At 48.8% G+C, this 16,780-nt stretch overlaps 1 protein-coding gene across 1 annotated transcript in view; it reads left to right on the top strand.

Annotated features, from left to right (window-relative positions):
* The window catches only part of LOC119330860 (histone acetyltransferase GCN5-like), a 23,918-nt gene extending 8,414 nt beyond the window's left edge, over positions 1 to 15,504 (top strand). Inside the window, exons 8-13 of the mRNA XM_037603994.1 lie at positions 587 to 655; positions 1,143 to 1,197; positions 5,739 to 5,854; positions 14,580 to 14,673; positions 14,784 to 14,925; positions 15,201 to 15,504. Coding sequence (XP_037459891.1) covers positions 587 to 655; positions 1,143 to 1,197; positions 5,739 to 5,854; positions 14,580 to 14,673; positions 14,784 to 14,925; positions 15,201 to 15,267 — 543 coding nt within the window. The 3' untranslated portion in view covers positions 15,268 to 15,504. The remainder of the gene's footprint in view (positions 1 to 586; positions 656 to 1,142; positions 1,198 to 5,738; positions 5,855 to 14,579; positions 14,674 to 14,783; positions 14,926 to 15,200) is intronic.
* Positions 15,505 to 16,780: the final 1,276 nt, after the last annotated feature.

Raw genomic sequence — 16,780 nt, forward strand, 5'->3', positions numbered from 1 at the left:
AAAGTCCTTGATACACTGCTATCGGTATATTTCTCCCTACTCGCCACACCCCATAACTAGCTTAGGGAGGCCGCCCTTCTCTTCCCCACCATTGCTGTTGTTCGGGTTCCCATAATGCACTCAAAATTTCCTATCCCTGTACCGTAAGGATGGAATTCCACACAAAGCATCAGGAAATGGAACCCATGGCCATAACCCATAAGGCCCATAACAAGTGACATGGCATAGTTATATTACTGATATATGTTAATGCTTCTCTTTTTGTTTTGGACACAGGGAATCAATTGTACTACTAATATTACAGATTTACATCTGAGTGATATTCCAGTAGGCATGTAGATTTTTTGTTAGCTTATATATACACATTACTTAATTGCCAGTCCAACTGATCTAGAAATTGGCAAAACACAAATGTTAATTTTTACTTCTCAGTTCTCACTTGTTTACATCAATTTCAAGTTTTAGTTCGTCCTGCTTCCATCTTCCAACTTCCAGTTTCATGATGAATATTGCCATTTTGTCATGTTATGACTTCTGGTTTCATCCTTCTAGCATCCAATATGACGAATGACTGTCAACTCTGCAGGCAATTGATGAGAAGATCAGAGAGCTCTCTAACTGCCATATTGTTTATTCAGGAATTGATTTTCAAAAGGTTAGCTTTTCCTAAGGCAATGTTTCCGGTGGAAATTGTGCTGTATACAAAATTGTTGGTATGGAAAACTACTAGGGTGCTAGGTAAAAAGGGACTATTCAGCTTAGATTTCCTTGAAAAATATTTCTTATCTCTATTTTTCACTGCTGATAGTGGTAGTTCTGTCCTACGCCCAGGAATGCATATAATTTGGTCTGTTGCATAGATGATTCTGTCTTATACTGGGCATGTTGTTTTCATTTTGGAATAACTACTTTTGTAGTGAGTAAAGCTTGAGTATTAATCAATGACATCTTTTGTGGTAAATATGGGATTTTTTGTTTACTTTGTGTTATTTGTCTCATTACGTTTGTCCTTTTGGGTTCTGTACTAGACATGCAAAAACGAAGAAAAGATAAATAAGTTACATATTCGGATGTCCTTGCACACTTCTGTATCAGGTTGTTCAACATGGTGTTCATCGAGTCCATTTCTTTCTTTCTTTCAGAAAGAAGCTGGTATTCCAAGAAGACTGATGAAACCAGAAGATATCCCTGGGTTGAGTAAGTAATATTCTGTCCAGATCATTTCTCCTTGTCCGCGCCCTATACCTATGTGTTCTGATAGTCCTGTCTATCCTGAACACCATCTGTATTCACGCTTTTCTTAGCCTGCTACAGCTGGACGTCTTAAACCAACTCAAAACTTAACTTGGTGTTAATTGTTAGGAAGTATTAGTATTGGTCTAAGAGTATATATATGTATGTATGTATGTATATTATACATATATATAAGTTGCTTTCATAACATGGTATTAGAGCCTAGGTTTAGGTCCCCTCCGGCACTGCAACTCGCCTCACGATCGATTTTTTCGGTCTTCTTCTTTCGATCATCTCGAACGGGCCGCGCGGCTGCCTCTTTGTCCGGCTCGTTCGGCTCTCACCGCTTGCTCACGTGCGTCAGATCGGCTGCTGCTCCTCAACGTGCTGCCTCAATCCGGCTGCTCTTGGACGCATAGGTCCTCGTCCTGCATTGACTCGGTTGACCTCCGTCGGCCGCTGCTCTTGGACGCGCAACTCCGCCTCCGCCTGCCCGATTCGCCGCCGGCCGGATTCGTCTGCCAGACCCGACAACGAGCATTGACTCAGCTCTCAAGATTGAAGTCCGCATGGCGGCTTTGTTCCAGATCGATCGTTTTTTTTCCGGTCTTCTTCTTTCAATCATCTCCGCCGATGGTCAACGCCTCCACGTCTCTAGAACGGGCCACGCGACTGCCTCTTCGTCTGCCTCGTTCGGCTCTCACTGCCTGCTCACATGCGTCAGATCGGCTGCTGCTCCTTAACGCGCTGCCTTAATCCGGCTGCTCTTGGACGTGCAGGTCCGCGTCATGCATTGACTGGTTGACCTCTGTCGGCCGCTGCTCCTGGACACGCAGCTCCGCCGCCGCCTGCCCGATTCGTTGCCGGCCGCCGCCTGTCTGATTCGTCCACCAGACCCGGCAGTGAGCATTGACTCAATTCTCAAGATCGAAGCCCGCATGGCGGCGCTGTTCCACATCGCCGCTTCCGCCAGCCTGCTCTCCATCGATGTTTCCTCATCCAGATCGAGAGACACCCGGCCGTCTTGTCAGCCTCCCTGCTCTTTGCTCGGGCCAGTGCTCGGCTGCATATGAAGGTTGCTGCTCCAGCCGACGAAGATTGATATGTGGGCGACGTCCGTGGCTGCATTTTGTCCTTCCACCCAAGAGCTGCTGCTTTACGCCAATGCCCATGCATGCCTTCCGCCACGCTCGTGGACAACGGCTGCCTTTTTCCTGCATGCTTGTCCGCTGCTGCTTCTTGCACATGTGCTGTTGTCCTCACATACCAGTTGCTTCCTGCTGCTACGTGGTGCTCCTGTCACCTACCGTTCCATGGTCTACTATAGCGTCTGGCTGCAGTCTTATGTCATCTAAATAAAACAGATACAATGTTCTCGTCAGGTATGCATCTTCCTCACTGCTCGCTAACTCTTGACGGTGTTTCCTATATTGGTCCCATCTTGCACATGCGTCGTCTTTCAGTGTTGTGTGCTCTTCCGCTATCATTGCATCTAGTCTAGTATGTGCTTTCTAGTTTTCTTTGTTTTCCGCTGCGTCCACCAAATCCGTTGATTGATATTTTGTGTTTCTCATGCCATGCGAGTCCACAATACCTTTGTGACTTTGTCCGTCAGCCTTTCTCTCGTCCTGGTCCTTTCTATACAACTTTTGTGGCCTACTTGTCCTTGTTGTTTTCGTGGACTCTTTCTGCATTGTCGATCTATGCCCATTGTCTTAGCCGCCTAGCTTCTTTCGCCGTCGTTTGTCGTGGGCTATGATCTTTCGCGCAATGCTTTATTCTCTTAATGTTCCATCTTCTTATGACAACCCATATTCTCTTGATGCTTCTCTTGTATCTTCTATTGATGCAATGTCTTCCTCTGATGTGCCATCTCTTCTTTATCCCCTTTGGCTTGACTCAACAGGTTTTGAAGACTCTTCATGCTACGACAACACTCTTAAGTATTAGTATTGTTTTAGGAATCCTTATTGGACTATGTTTCCTTACCTTGCACCTCAAGTCTTGTGTAATATATATATGCCCCTTGGACCCTTCAATAGAGATAAGTTGCTTTCTTAACATTAATCTCCAAAATTGTGTAGGGTCGCACATACTTTCTTTTCAGTTTTCACTCCAAATCTGTGAACCCCTCAATTTGGTGTTACCCGGAGATGTCTAGGTGTTCCAATGGTACTTCTGGCAGACTGGCAACTAGTTTTGAAATCCCATTAGTACATTAGTAATAGTGCACTACCACCCAATACTGACCAAACAAACTTGGGTACAAGTAACCTGGGAATAGTTTGTAGTCCAAACCAAGCCCAGTCAAGTACACCAACCAAACGAAACCAACCCAAACAATAAGTGCTAGAATCCAGATCAAACCAAACTGCTTGGATTTTCAAGCCAAACCCATCCAGTCCATTCCCCCAATACCGTTTGAGTCCAAAGTTGCAAACTATGGACATGTGCACATGCGCACGTGGATAGCTGTTGATGCATGCATGTGCAGTTTCACCACAGAACTTTGCTGCCCCGTTGGCACTGAAGGAGCGAAGCCATGGAATGTTCTCCTTGTGCGCCACGGCCCGCTGGTCGCAGGCACCACACACAATGACACAAGCTATGGAAGCTCCCCTGACTGCCGTAACCATAGGGCTGCTACCGAAACTTCCCACTCCGCGCTCTCGCATACCTATCATCGCATACAGATTGCTGGTCATACAAGCTCGGTGGCTCATACCATATCTCATCGAGCTTCTGGAGCATCTTGGTCGGGTCTCTACTGCTTCAACTCGGCCCAGTCCACTGCACTGCCCCAATCGCCACTGCATTGTATGCATTCCTCCGGCTCCAATGCCCCGACCAGTGCATGAGCGGTCGGCGTCCCTTGCCAACGTGACCAACTGCCACGCCGAGCCTGGCATGGAGGTTCCTTGGTGGCTCCTCCGCCCTTGCCAATGAGACATGCATCCAAAATGCTAGAAAACATGACGTAGCGTGCGCAGATGGTGGGGCTTCCATTGCGGTGCTCCTTCTCTGTCCTCAACCCTAGGCCACGGGACCACAGTGCACGAGCAAGAGACCACCACGGGGCGGGTCAGGCGGCACAACACACGAAGACGTTATGGAGGTGGAGGGAGGGGAAGGCGATGGCCTAAGCTCCAGCCCGCGGCAGCGGCAGCTCGACGACCCCTAACGCTAGCGGTGGTCGTCACCCGTCTTCTGTCGCTCGATTTGGTTTCCATCTATGGGTCATAACTGAAACTACAGTTTCTGTCCGTTAGAACCGTTTTTCTAACGGACTGCTTTTGGATTGGATGAAATGGGCATAGCCCCTAAATTAATTTGGTTTGGTCCGAACTTTATATTTTATTGGGGTGGTTTGGATTGGTCTAGGTAGAGACCGACTGGCCTCAAACGGTTTTGACCCATAGATGGAAACCTAATCGAGCGACTGAAGACAGGCGACAACCACGGCTTGCATTAGGGGTTGCTTGCTGGAGCTTATGCCGTCGCCTTCCCCTCTTTCCGCCTTCATCCTCATCCGCATGTGCCGCGCCGCCTGACCCACCCCCGCCGTGGTCTCTTGCTCGTGCACTGTGGTCTCTTGCTCATAGGCCGAGGATGGGACAAGAGGAGGAGCAACGCAATGGAGCCCCCCGTGGTCCGTGCATGCTGCGTCTTGGTTTTGGGCTCTAGGGTTGTGTGACTCATTGGTGAGGGCGAAGGAGTTGCCAAACAACCTCCATGCAAGGCTCGGTGTGGTGCTTGGTCACGTAGGCGATCCACCTCTCGTGCTTTGGCCAGGGCATCGGAGCTGGATGCAATGGCAACGGGGGCGGTGTGGTGGACTAGCGGTGGACTAGGCCCAGCTGAAGAAGCAGGGCCTGACCGAGCTCCTCCAGAAGCTTGATGAGATATGGTACGAGCCGCCGAGCTCGTATGACCAGAAGTCTGGATGTGAGGCAGCCGAGTCGAAGGTTTTGGCAGCCGCCCTATGGGTATGGCAGTCAGGGGAGCTGCCACCACAGCCCGTGTTAGTGTGCATTGTGCGTGCCATGGCCAGCGGGCGTGGCGCACGAGATGGGTTTGGCTTCACTCCTATAGTGCCAGCAGGGCAGCAAAGTTCAGGGATGGAAATGCGTATGCATGCACCAACAACTATCCACGTGCACATGTCCATAGTTTATAACTTTGGACTCCGACCGTATTGGGAGAATGTACTGGATGGGTTTGGCTTGAAAACCCAAACAGTTCGGTTTCATTTGGATTGTAGCAACTTATTGTTTGGGTTGGTCTGGTTGGTGTACTTGTACATGTATGAGTTGGACTGGGTTTGGTTTGGATTACAAACTATTAGCAGGTTTATGTAAACAGAACTCGTAGTAAAGAGCTAAGAGGAGACTAGAATATATTTGGTTTTTTCTTTCTTGTTGTTCTAACTTTGGCTGTCTGCTTTGCTTTCTTTCTTGTAGTTCTAGTATTGATGCAAATCTGACAGAACTGTTAATGTTATGCAGGGGAAGCTGGGTGGACTCCTGACCAGTGGGGGCATTCCAAATCACGTTCAACATTTTCCTCGGATTACAACACTTACAGACAGCAGCTTACTAGCCTTATGCGGATGTTGTTGAAGGCAAGTCTTCTATCATTAATCTGTTTATATGACGTGTGTTGCATTTGCTAGGTTAGTTGATTGCATTGGATAACTTGCACTTTCTATTGCCAACCATAAGATATGCGTCCTTCTATTCCAAAGACTACCTTGTTAGCAGTAATCCTTGTGTTATATTTACTTAGCTAGGGAGTAGTAGTAGGTCGGCTGGAGCTCCTTAGTAAGAAGAGGTAGTGTATGCATCTAGACAGCAGTAGTCAATTTTGTTTTGCATGCACCAGCAGCTGCTAGAGCTGCATGGTCGGTTTAGCATGGAAATCGACTTCCCCATGTACTATATATAGAGCTGAGGGCAGCAATACAAGAAACAGCTTCAAGAAATCAAAACTATCCTGTGTTCAGCTCCAGCTCCCCTTTGCTCCTCTACTTTTAAGTCTATTTCTAACATTTGACATCAGAGTGAAGTTTTGAGCCAAGACCATGTCAGCTTCGGTGGATGGAGGCACCGGTCGCAGCCCACAGCGGAGCGTCTGTCGCCGTCTTTCGCTTTCTTCCACGCAAGCAAGGCACGGGCGGCGCCATGACGGTCCAGAGGTGATCGTCCAACGCATGGTGAAGGAAGTCGGTGATGTGCCATTCACGCAGCTGACTCGGAGCAACTATGGAGCAACCTCATGAGGATTGGAGCCTCCTCATGAGGGTGAAGATGGAGGCCCGTAATTTATGAGATATTGTCGAATTTGGCAACACAAATCACTAGGAAGATCCCATGCTGTCGGAGATGATCCGCACCAAGGAAGCTTGGGAGGCGATCCATGCGATTCGCGTCGGCACTGATTGTGTCCGCAAGTCCACGGTGCAGAAGCTGCACCGGGAATAGGAGCTGCTCACTTTCTCTTGACGACTTTGTGCTCCGCCTTTTTGGACCATGAGAGCCGTGAGAAGATGCTTCGCGTTGTTCCTCGGAAGTATTGGCAGATTGCACTCTCGATCTAGACTCTGCTCGATATAATGGATCTCTCAATTGAAGCGGTGACGAGCTGGCTCAAAGCCGTTGATGATCGCTACGAGCCGCCCGAGTTGGAGCAACCTCTCTTGTCTGGCTGCAAGCTCTAATTCTTCGAGGAGTAGTGGCTCTCCCGGATGATGCAAAGGCGGGTCGGAGGTTAGCTCTAGGCCTCCCAAGCCGAACAACAGGCGGCGATGCCCTTGTGGTGCCCGAAAGAAGATGAGCAGCACACCCCTGGCCAAGGAAGGAGCCAAGGATGATGACCGTGACAGATGCCGTAGTTGTGGCCTCCTTGAACACAAGCATTCAACCTTTTCCACTGCAGCTTGTTCCTTCTCTTCATATGGATCTATGAACAGCAAAAGAAAATGAGTAAATGGCTTGCTGGAAGTACCATTGAAAAGAACTAAGAGTTTACTTTACTCACAAATTCAAATTCACTCCAATTTCTCTCACACCCGGATGATGATGCACAAAGGCTGACAATGCGCTTTGCAAATCTTTGTATGTCAGTGGCCCGACCACCATATGCACACCACCAATCAACTAAAGTGATAAAAGGGGACAGTAAAAAACATATGAACTTATGAAGAGTAAACATGCTGAAATTAACATGTTGCAATTAACAATACTTACGAGGGCCCTTTTCCTCAATATTTTCAATTGCCAACGCATTAGAAAAGACTCTACGATGGGCCTCGTAGAGCACAGCTTGTTGATCAATATTGCTTCAAGTATTTTTTTTGATAAGATTGCTTCGAATATTGGCATCAAGTACTGTTTCTGCAAGCACATCATTAAAGCAGCTCCTTAGCTCTCCAACTAAGGCATCGTCATTCCTCTTTACAATAGGGAAAAACTTTCCTGGTTCAAAAAAAGAGCAGCCCTATACAATGGTCGGGCCATTTGAGTCTCCCAACGCTTCTCAACAATGCACAAGATCTTCTTGAGCAAAGGTTGCTTGTTTTGTTCGGGGAAACTTTGATTGATCCTCTCCTTTGCATAAATCATAAGTGCTGTAATCTCCGGCATGGCAGGCTTCTCATCACCACCCACTACCCTAAACGCTCGAAGAAGTGGTGTTGAAGCTCTAAGGCAGCCCTCAATTGAATGCCGTCGCTCAGCTGAAAGCACAATGTTTTGCACATTCAAGCTAGCTTGTGTTTTTGCCATGTTGCTTCCAACCCATGCTGCACATGTAAAACATACTCGTCAAAGCTGCCTTGTGTAAGGAAGGCTGTGGCGAAATGAGTGGCTGCTGGTCTCACAAGATCTATCCCATTCGTCGCCTTCCCCATTGGACTAAGAATTCTCCCATGACTATAGATGGAAGTTGTGGCACCTCTAGCCTGTGCAATAGGTTTCTTGAATGTCTTCAACTTCCCTATGTCTTCAAGCATTAGATCCAAGCAATGGCATGCACAAGGACTCCAATATAGTGCATAGATCCTCAACTCTAAAAGGTGGCCAGCTGCCTTGTAGTTAGCACCATTGTCGGTGACAACTTGCACGGCATTATCTTTCCCAACTTCCTCAATTCTCTTGTCTAGCAAATCAGCGATCATTTGAGCATCATGTGATTCACTTGAGGCATCAATCGACTCCCAAGAAGAAAGTGCCCTCCATACTGTTAACAAGGAAGTTAATCAAAGGGCGCCCCCTTCTATCTGACCAGCCATCTGACATGAGTGCGCATCCATATTGTTTCCATGCTGCCTCGTGCTGCTTCCTTAAAGTAGTACTCTTTTCCTTGACACAATCATTAAACAATGGCTCTCTCAGCTCATAGCCACTAGGAGGTTTGTAACCTGAACCGTATTGACAAGAGGCTTCAATTGCAACCTCAAACTGTCTACTGCTTGCAGCATTGAATGGAATGCCACACCCATAGAAGAACAATGCCCACTGCATATTCACATAGTGCCTCTCTTCTTTAGTCTTTGTGCAGGACTCCATGGTGCTTTGAGAACACCCTGAGCGTCTTTCATCTACAAGATCCTCAGGTGTTCTTCAAATCATGGCAACAATTGGTTTTGAACTATTGGTGGAAGCAGCGGTGGACTTCTTGCCTCTTCCTTGCATGTTGGCAACAAATGCTCTCTTGTTCTTGGCTGCTGTCCCTGAGCTTGGCCTGGTATTGGGGACATTGTTCCATCTGCATTCACCTCCACAACCTCCTTATTATTGTCATCTACATCTACCCCCTTGATCCTCCTGTTCTGCTCCAAATATTCTGCCATCTCTCTCCCATCTAGTGTGGTAGCCTTAGGACAACCGATCACATGTCCACTTAAGCCAGCAAGATGCTCCTTGTGCCTCTTGATCCCTCCAGTGGTTATCTTGCCACAAAGATTGCACACGACACTTTCCCGATGGGGAGGATCATGCCAATATCCATATTTCCACCCCGGATCATTTGACCGTAGTGGCTTCCTTGCTTGATCTTTCATTGAATCGTAGCTGGGCTCATCCCCATCAGCCCCTCCATTTGCAGCCATGTTGCTACACTTCTACTGCCTGCAGCAAACAACCAAATACAAAAGAATATTAAGTAACCAACCAAAACAATCAAACAGCCTACAGCCATGGCAGCGGTTTTTGGCTGCCGTGGCAACATGGCATCAACAAACAAGCAATGATTGTTTGCTGCCGGCATCAGCAAACAAGCAATGATTGTTTGCTCACTAATCAGCATGCATTGATAGGTGTCCCATGAAAGCAGCACATCATTAGCCAATAAACTAATCACTAACCATGCATCATTATTCTAATCACCATCCCACCATATATATACCCATCCCACCATGCATCATTATTCTAATCAATCGGAGAGCTGATCATGCATTATTCTAATCAATCTAACCATCCACTAAGTCACAAGCATCCTACTCATCTAATACAAGAGAGGCAGTGAGCACTGAGCACTGAGCACTGAGCAAAGTTGCATAACAAAGCAGTCAACACAACTAGAAGTGCATGAGAGGAGAAAGGGGAGGAGGGGAAGAGGGGGGATCGATACCTTGCTGTTTGTTGGAGAGGAACAAGCTGCTGCCTGCTGGAGATGGGGGGATGAGCTGCCAGAGGAGCTGCTGCCTTCTGGAGATGGGGGATATGGCGATCTGCTCTCGCCCACCGCCGCGAAAAGTCCAGAGAGGAAAGAGCCCTCTCGATCTGTTTGTTTAGATTCATGCGCAAGGGATCTTTCCTGCCTGTGTGTTCTTGCGCGAGGCAGGTTTTCCCGCTTGAACCCTGCGGTCCTAGCCTAAAGCGAGCAAGGACGCCTAAACGGATGATCTGGACGAAACACCTAAATCGGACGCTTTACTGACCTCTGTCTATGGTGAGGTTGACGCCTCGTCTCCTGGGAGCGCTGGGAGCGCTCTGACGCTTAAGCGATGCTTTAAAACCAGTGAGCTAGGCATGCGCAAGGTCCTGACGGGCGTCTACTACATTCCCAGGCTCCGCAACATCGTGAGCCTGCGGTAGCTAGATGAAAATGGCGTTGCCATCCACATCACGTGAGGAATCCTTCGTATCTGGGACAAGCAAGAGCGTCTTCTTGCCTCGGTGCCACGTGAACGCAACTGGCTATATGTGGTGCACTTCAACATCACTCACCCTAGGCCTTGCCGCACGTCACGACGTCGTGGCCTGGCGATGGCACGATAGGTTTGGCCACATCTCCTTCCACGCGCCGAGACGCATGTCTCGCAACAAGATGGTGTGTGGGCTGCCGGAGCTCGAGCATATGGGCCAGCTCTGCAATGCCTGCATCACCACTGATGTAGGACCAAGTCCTAGGTTTGCCTGATCTTCACGAATTGGAGGTGGATTTGAGGAAGAACATGAAGAACACAAGGGGAAATTGAGAAGTACAAGAGAAAAACACTGTTGAAGAAGATCCACACAAAAGTACTCAAATCACAAGGCAAACTGATGGATCTCAAGCATTCAACAACAAGAAAGGAAAGTAAAGATAACTAGGTAGTTCTTCACAGATCTCTAAGAAGTGAGGTCTTGAGAGATAGATCTTCCCCACATCTCTAGGTGAGATGGAGGTCTTGGTAATCCCTTGGGATTCTTCTCCCAATGGAGGCCTTGGTCTCCAGCGGAGAAGGGTAGATGAACAAAGCTCTCTCAAGTAGTTCTAATATGCTTTGCTAACCCTAAAATGAAGGAGGGGAGGAGGTATATATAGGTCCAAGGCATGAAGGGGTAAGTGAGGGGCAAAGAGGGAAAGATACACGGGCTTTTCCCAAATTCTGCATGTAGGCAGGCTGGACGTCGAGGTTCATGGTCAGACGTTCGGGCTTCGGCTGGACCGTTCGGGTAGCTGGCCGGACGTTCGGAGGCTGATGCTCGAATGGGTCTAGGCGACTTCCTCGGCGTAGGCTCCAGGGGTTGGACCTCCGGGTAGCAAGGTGGAGGCCTGGCATAACCGAAAACGCGACTTATGTTGCGTTCTCCTCAAGCCGGACGTCCGAACAGTCTGAGTCGCTGTCCGGACGTACGTCTACTGTAGCATCGGCAACACTACTTCCTCTACTTTCTTTCGTCTCCGCTTCCAAGCTTCCCTCGCAGATGGTGTAGGTGTACTCTTGTGCTTGTAGTCGTCCTCGTCATGTGTGAAGCTCTGCTCAAACCTATACATGCACGAAGGAGGGTCAAGTAGTATACCATCCTCAAAGGGAACAAGTAAACACGCAAAAAGGATAAGTTTCATCTTAGTATATGGAATGCACGTGTCCCTTGGCGATGGAGCCAAAGCCATGGTAACCAGGAAGCTTCGGCGCACTCCCTTTCCCAAGAAGGCGAACTTCAGGGCTGAAGGAGGCCTCGTACTCGTCCATCGAAACATGTGCGGGCCTATCAGCCCTGCAACCGATGGCGGTCGTCGCTATTTCCTGCTGCTGGTTGATGACTGCACCGTTGCTTCAATTCAGCGAGTCCAAGCGGTGGCTGAAGCAGAGTGTGGACGGCCATTCCATGTCTTCCGCACCTATCAGCCCTGCGACCGTTGGGGTTTTCGCTATTTCCTGCTGCTGGTTGATGACTGCACCGTTGCTTCAATTCAGCGAGTCCAAGCGGTGGCTGAAGCAGAGTGTGGACGGCCATTCCATGTCTTCCGCCAACAGTGGCGGCGAATTCACCTCGTTGGAGTTTGCACGCCATTGTGAGGAGCAAAGTGTGCAACGTCAGTTCACGTTGCCCTTTTCCCCACAGCAGAATGTGGAGTGCGGAATCAGACTGTCGTTGCCACTGCTCATGCCGTGTTGAAACAGAGAAAGTTGCCAGCAAAATTTTGGGGGGAGGCGGTCACAACTTCAGTTTTCCTGCTGAATCAGCCCCGACCAAAAGTATGGCTGGCATGACGGCCACGGGAGGAAGCCTGCTGTCCAGCACCTGCACACCTTTGGGTGTGTGGTGTACGTCAAGGACGTACGCCCTCAGCTTCGCAAGCCCGTTGATCGCTGCTCCGCCATGGTCTCTTCATCGGCTACGACGAGCGCGTCAAGGGCTGCTGCACATACGAACAAGCGTGTCTATATCACTTGTGATGTCATCTTCGATGAAGAGGCCAGCTTTTATTGGACGGCCGTGCAGTGACTTCATCATCATGAAGATCCAGCAAGCTGCTTCTTCCACACCAAGTGCAGCTGCAGGGGGAGCACCTTCCCCTGTTCCTGCACCATCTCCTGCTGCACAGCCATCTCCAGCATCGCTGCCAACAACATCAAGCCAATCTCCACAGGCAACACAGCTTGAGTTCGTGTCACCGCCACGCGATGACAACGAGCGGTTGGACACAAGTCATGATGACTCACTGCTGTGCTATCAGGGCATTGACAAGGTGATCGGCAGCACCCTTGTTGTATAGGCGAGCTCGTCGAGGACACACTCTAGCTTGTGTGTGAAGGAGAGCCGAGCTCCTTTGACGAGGCTGAGCGCGACGCAGCATGGCGTGCAGCCATGAAGGAAGAAATGAACGCCGTGCAGCGGAATGGCACCTGGGAGCTTTTGGATCTACCACGCGGCCATCACCCAATTGGCCTGCGTTGGGTCTTCAAGTTGAAGAAGAACTAGGCCGGCGCCGTCATCAAACGCAAGGCACGGCTCGTCGCGTTAGGTGCGGCAGCTTGGGGTCGACTTCGATGAAGTCTTCGCCCCCGTCGCACGCCTTGAGTCCGTTCGCCTTCTCCTCACACTCGCTACCCATGAGGGGTGGCCCATCCACCACATGGACGTAAAATCTGCATTTCTGAATGGAGTGCTGGAGGAGGAGGTCTATGTGTCACAGCTGCCTGGGCTCATCATCACAGGGCAGGATACCAAGGGTGCTTTGTCTGAAGAAGGTGCTATATATGGACTGTGCCAAGCCCCGTGCGCATGGAATTCGCGCCTTGAAGCCATGCTGAAGAGCTTTGGCTTTGAGCAGAGCACCCATGAGCACACTGTCTATGGACGCGGGCTTGACATGGCGCACCTGCTCATTGACATCTACGTCAACGATCTGGTGATCACTGGATCAGACCATGATGGGATTTCCCGATTCAAGGAAAAATGAAGAAGGAATTCCCCATGAGTGATCTTGGGCTCCTCTCTTCTGCCTAGGATTGCGGTACACCAAGGCAGAGATGGAATCACCTTGATCAGGGAAACTACGCCGCACACATCTCCGACATTGCTGGGCTGAGGAACTGCAATCCCACGCACACACCCATGGAGGAGCGACTCAAATTTAGTCGTGAGAGCACAGCACATGAGATTGATTCCGGCGTATCATTGGAAGCCTGTGGTACCTCGTCCACATGAGGCCTGATCTTGCCTTCTTGGTAGGTTATGTGAGCACATTCATTGAGCGCCACACAGTGGAGTACATGGACGCCGTGAAGCGGTGCTGCGCTACACAATCGACTATGGTCTCTCCTACCCACGTGGTTCACAGGAGGCAAAACTGGTTGGCTATTCAGATAGTGACCACACCGGCGACGTCGACACGAGGAAGAGCGCCGACAGGCTGATAAGCTGGCAATCAGGCAGGCAGCGAGTTGTGGCTGCATCTTGCTGTGAAGCAGAGTTTGTCGCTGCAGCAACGGTGGCAACCCAAGCCATTTGGTTAGCACGGTTGCTCGGTGATCTGAAGGGGGAGAAAGCGGACACCTTCAAGCTGAAGATGGACATGTGCGCACTGGCACTCAGCAAGAACCCAGTTTTCCATGAGCAGAGCAAGCATATCGACGTCCGGTATCGTTTTGTCCGCGATTGCGTGGAGAATGGGGGCATCTCTGCTGATTTTGTTGGAACCAAGGACCAGCTCGCAGACATCCTAATGAAGGGATTAGGGTGAGTCTGTTTCCATGAGCTCACCATAAGGATTGAATGGTCAAGGTCAGTGCCAAGTAGACACAAGGATCAGAGGGAGATATACTCATTTTCAACTACTCTGGGTTTGCTCGCCATTGCTTTTCTTTTTTCTGGGTTCTGCATGTGACATTTGTTTGTGCTTGGTTTCGTGAGTGATTTTTTAGGAAGTGATAAGTTAGCTTGTTAATTTTCGTTTGAGATTTTTTAGCTAGATAAAAGGAAACAGGGAGGTGTGTGTGGATGAACCACCGCCAACTCCCATTTAATAGCAAAGAGATGGCAGATCTGGAAAGAGCCAGTGCATACTGGTGTAAAGTTAAAGAGATATATCAAATAGCCTGTCATTTTTAACAAGGATTGCTACTCTTGCAGAGTTTGGTCGATCATGCCGATGCTTGGCCATTCAAAGAGCCGGTGGATTCACGTGATGTTCCAGATTATTATGATATTATCAAAGACCCTATTGGTGAGCTTAAATGATTTATTGGCTCTATTTTCTTGTGTCATCCACCATCTGAAAGATCTGTATCGTGCTAGTTTAAGTTGATCAGCTGCTGAGCACAAGCTTGCCTGCAGATTTGAAGACAATGTCCAGAAGAGTCGAGTCGGAGCAGTATTATGTGACCTTAGAGATGTTTGTAGCCGACTTAAAGAGAATGTTCATTAATGCGAGAACCTACAACTCTCCTGATACGATCTATTTCAAATGCTCCACACGGTGAGTAACTAATATAGTTGTCGCTGCATATCCAGTGATCACCCTGCCTGTCAGGGGTATTTATGTTATCTCTGAATATTCCTTCTGGCGGAGTTTGAAACCACACACTAATGGTGGTTTACATAGTTGTTTCTGCTTTATTCGTTTTCTGTGCATTTTCAAGTTAGTATACTCAGTAATGTCCTCAGCCAGCTGGGTTTGAGAACATCGTCAGTTTTTAGATCTCAGCACCCAGCTTCTTGTGTTAATTGCTTTTGCTCATTTTGATCATGCAGGCTCGAGGCCTACTTCACAAATAGAATCCAATCTCACATTGCCCAGGCTGCGTCAACCAAGAACTAGACTGATGTTGGGCGCATTGGTAGTCACTTGTTATGCCGTCCAGCAATTTTTTACTATTGATGCAGCATCATCTCACGATTTTACTTGGTCAACGTTCAAAATTATCACTCTTTAGGCTCATGGAATACTAGTTGTCCGAGAGAAGCTAATGTTGTTGCACATGAATTAGCCAAAATAGCTGGATCCTCGTTTTGTGAGGAGTGGACTGAAGATGCTCCTAATGAGCTACTTCCTCTATTGATCAAAGGTGTAAACCTGGTTACTACTCCCTCCGTCCCATAATGTAAGACGTTTCTTGACATCAGTGTACGTCTTACATTATGGGACAGAGGGCATACTTAATAAAGAGGAAGTAAAGTTATCAAAAAAAGAAAAAAGAAAAAAGTCTTACACTTCACCAAAATAATTCTGTTTGAAGTCATCTGCCTATGTTGAGGAAGCTCCCGATATCTCTGCTCAGATTCAGACAGTTTTTGAATCAGACCAAACCTGAACCAAGGTGAAGGTGAGACGATGATATAACAATCCAAAAATGGGAAGCAGATTAGCGGGAATCAAATTAGTCTGGCTTACATTTTTTTTAAAGGGTAGTCTGGCCTACATATTGATTTCGTGTGTGTCCTGAGAACATGTCGATTTTGATCAAGCCTCTTTCTCTTGGTGCTCGTACTGAAATGACCAATTTCTCAAAGGTATAAGCAAAACTGTTGTTGGTTTTAGTTTTATTTAAAACAAGGCATCATTGATTAAGGAACCCCAAACTCTGCGTTTGAAGTTAAAATACATTTGGATTTTCTCGCAAAATAGACAATGAGATGAAGGTGAACTTGTTGGGTATGGAGCCAAAACAAGCAATGGGTGTGGAAATTGGTAACTGAAGATCTCCAACAAGCATTATGGTGTTGCCCCCCGCCCCCCAAAAAAAACATAATGTTGCGGAGCACCCGGGTCATCGCCATGACTTTGGCTCCACAGCCAAGTGACACATGGATTACACGTGCTAATATGAATCCTATCATTTATCCTATTATTACATGATGATATACTACTTGAGGGCATTATTTCTACATTGGCCCAGCGGAGGGAAATATGACCATTGGCGAGGCGAGCTCCTGCGATGCGTCCGCGCTGCTGGTCTCTGCCGCCCTGGCCGTGGCCGCCGCTGGAAGGGCGAATCCGGCGGTCGGCCCGCGGGGTGGGGTGGCTGCCGCGCCGGGGTTGCGGCCAGGCGGGGGCGTGGCGCTCGGGGAGGAATCTGATGGCGAGGGGAGCGACGATGGAGGATTGCGCTCGGCTGCGCGGTGCCGCCATGGGCGATGTCATCTCCTTGGTGGGAGTGTGGGATCTCCGATGGCCAGGGGGGTCATCTCCGGGCCAGAGGAAGGTGGAGGCGGGGTCCCCGGGCCGGGAGATGAGCCAGTGGGATTCGTGCTGCAGGCGGCGGATGTAGCGAGCCTGGAGAGAAGTCTGGAGGGGCGTGAGGCCGTATCAGAGGGGTGGATACAGATCCGGT

Source organism: Triticum dicoccoides, chromosome 1B, assembly GCF_002162155.2.
Source record: "Triticum dicoccoides isolate Atlit2015 ecotype Zavitan chromosome 1B, WEW_v2.0, whole genome shotgun sequence".
In the NCBI taxonomy this organism is placed as follows: domain Eukaryota; kingdom Viridiplantae; phylum Streptophyta; class Magnoliopsida; order Poales; family Poaceae; genus Triticum; species Triticum dicoccoides.